Raw genomic sequence first — 2,367 nt, 5'->3', positions numbered from 1 at the left:
AACTTAATAAATTTAATAATGTCATGTCATATATAGTTAAATAATAACAAGGCTTGGGGTAAGCACATCCGCTAAGTACAATTTATTATATATTAGTATGCAGATGTTATTTCATTTCCAAATATTTCTTATAATTTTTTCATCTAAAAGAGTATAATCTATATATTGATATATTTTTTTTTTGAGGTCGTAAAACATCATAAAAGGAAAAAGTGAAGAAAAAGTTTAATATATATCTTTGTATTATGGTAATAAAAAAAACAATAACAACTAAACTCAAATAGTAAGGTAATTCGTATTCAAAACACATGAGTCGTTTCAAACGGGTTGAAAACGTATCATAACATACCCGAATGTAAAATACGCATTACAGTCCTCGGCTGATAAATGGACCATTAATGATATATAAAAATAATAATAATAATAAAACTCTAATGTTTTTAGGGGTCTACTTATGAACTTATAATATTTGGTGTTGCTGTCAAATAAAAAACAGAGCAAGGATCGTCCCTCTTCACAAATTTTATGTGGGGCCTGAAGATGGCTATAAATAACACACATCCTTAATTTGAGAATTACATACAGACATAATTGGTTTTTTGTTTCTGACATAAAAAGAGTTTATCTTAAAAGCTTTTCCAAGAAATATCCGATTGTTTAGTGTCAGACATGGAATCACTCCAGAAGGAGATCGTTTTGGTAGAGAAAGTGTGTGAGATTTATCGCAAAATTTCAAAGCTTGACAATCTGAAACCCTCCAAAGATGTTGATAGCCTGTTCACTGTGCTGGTCCGCACATGCATCCCACCCTCTTCAATAAACATATCCACTCTCCCGGCCAATATTCAAGAAATAAGGTCAAACCTCATAAGACTTTGTGGTGAGGCTGAAGGCCATCTTGAAGCCCACTTCTCCACCATTTTAGGCTCTTTCCCAAATCCACTTCACCATCTAAAAGAATTCCCTTACTACTCCAGTTACCTGAAGCTTAGCCGTCTTGAGTTTGACATTCTTACTGAACACTATTCTGCATTTGGAGAAGCCCCTAAGCGTCTTGCATTTGTTGGGTCTGGCCCCTTGCCTCTCACATCTATTGTATTAGCCTCTTATCATCTCAAGGACACCATTTTTCACAACTGTGACATAGACTCTTCCGCAAATTCGATGGCCTCTCATCTTGTTTCGACTGATTCTGATTTGTCCCAAAGAATGGTATTCCACATTGCCAATATAATGGATGTGATGTTACGCCCCGGTATCTAGATCTCGTGACACGACCTGTACTTGTGCTTCTTACAGTCGTGAGTATTACTAACACCTAATCTCCTATTGAGAGGAGACTAGGCTAAACTATTCTAAGAGATTAAAAGCAATTGATTTCAAGCATAATTTTATTTCATAAACAACTACCCTTTAAATAGGGATAAACAAAAGACTCTAATAAGGAAACAAAGATCACCCAAATCGACTCAAATACTAAATGATCCTAATTACCAAATTTAAAAACTGAAACAAGATAATCTCCTAAAAGAAGATACTTTCCATAAATTAAAAATACTTATTATCCGTATGATTCATAACATGTGACAGATGAGTTGAAGGAATATGATGTCATTTTCTTGGCTGCACTTCTAGGGATGGATATTGATGAGAAGGTTAAGGTGATTGATCATTTGGCAAAGTACATGGCCCCAGGCGCTTTGCTCATGCTAAGGAGTGCTCATGGTGCCCGTGTCTTTCTCTATCCAGTGGTAGAAGCACAACAACTTCAAGGGTTCGAAGTTCTCTCCGTTTTTCATCCAAATGATGACGTCATCAATTCAGTTGTGATTTCACGTAAGATTGCAGATCCTTGTAACAATGATCATGGTGATAATCATCATCATCACCATGAGTTGGGGATCGAGTCTGTCATGCCATTGAGTTGCAAGTATTGTGAGTTCCAGGCTTTCAACAATCCTCTTGGCCAGATCAAAATGATTGATTATTAGATTTCATTCTACGGTAAAGAGGATTGGTATTCATATAAACTTATATTATGTTTTACATCGATCAGCCTTATTTACAAACTGTTGATTCAAAAACTCATTTACTTTTTCACTAAATTATAGTTCCTCCTCTAATATCCTCTGTAACTTAAGAAAGAAGGCCTTACACTACCATGGAATTCAAAAAAATATTTACACTCTTGGAACGTGTCATCTGGCAAGAGAGGAAATTATGCTTAAATCTAAGTTCTGAGTATGTTCAAAGAAATATTTACAGTACCACGGAATTCAAAGAGATATGAACACACAAGAAAAAGAACTTCAACACTAGTAGTGATTGTAACTTACTTTGTTCTGTTCATCAATTATGCTTAAATCT

At 34.9% G+C, this 2,367-nt stretch overlaps 1 protein-coding gene across 1 annotated transcript; it reads left to right on the top strand.

Annotated features, from left to right (window-relative positions):
* Positions 1–592: 592 nt before the first annotated feature.
* LOC145124901 (nicotianamine synthase-like) lies at positions 593–2,080 on the top strand. The gene is made up of 2 exons (XM_079060380.1): positions 593–1,255; positions 1,591–2,080. The coding sequence occupies exons 1-2, from the start codon at positions 670–672 to the stop codon at positions 1,989–1,991; spliced, it is 987 nt and encodes a 328-aa protein (XP_078916506.1). The 5' UTR covers positions 593–669; the 3' UTR covers positions 1,992–2,080.
* Positions 2,081–2,367: the final 287 nt, after the last annotated feature.

Source organism: Lactuca virosa, chromosome 7, assembly GCF_052849685.1.
Source record: "Lactuca virosa cultivar CGN04683 chromosome 7, Lactuca_virosa_CGN04683_v6, whole genome shotgun sequence".
NCBI lineage: Eukaryota > Viridiplantae > Streptophyta > Magnoliopsida > Asterales > Asteraceae > Lactuca > Lactuca virosa.
The sequence above is the reverse complement of the archived record's forward strand: the minus strand, read 5'-3'. Positions and strand labels throughout refer to the sequence as shown.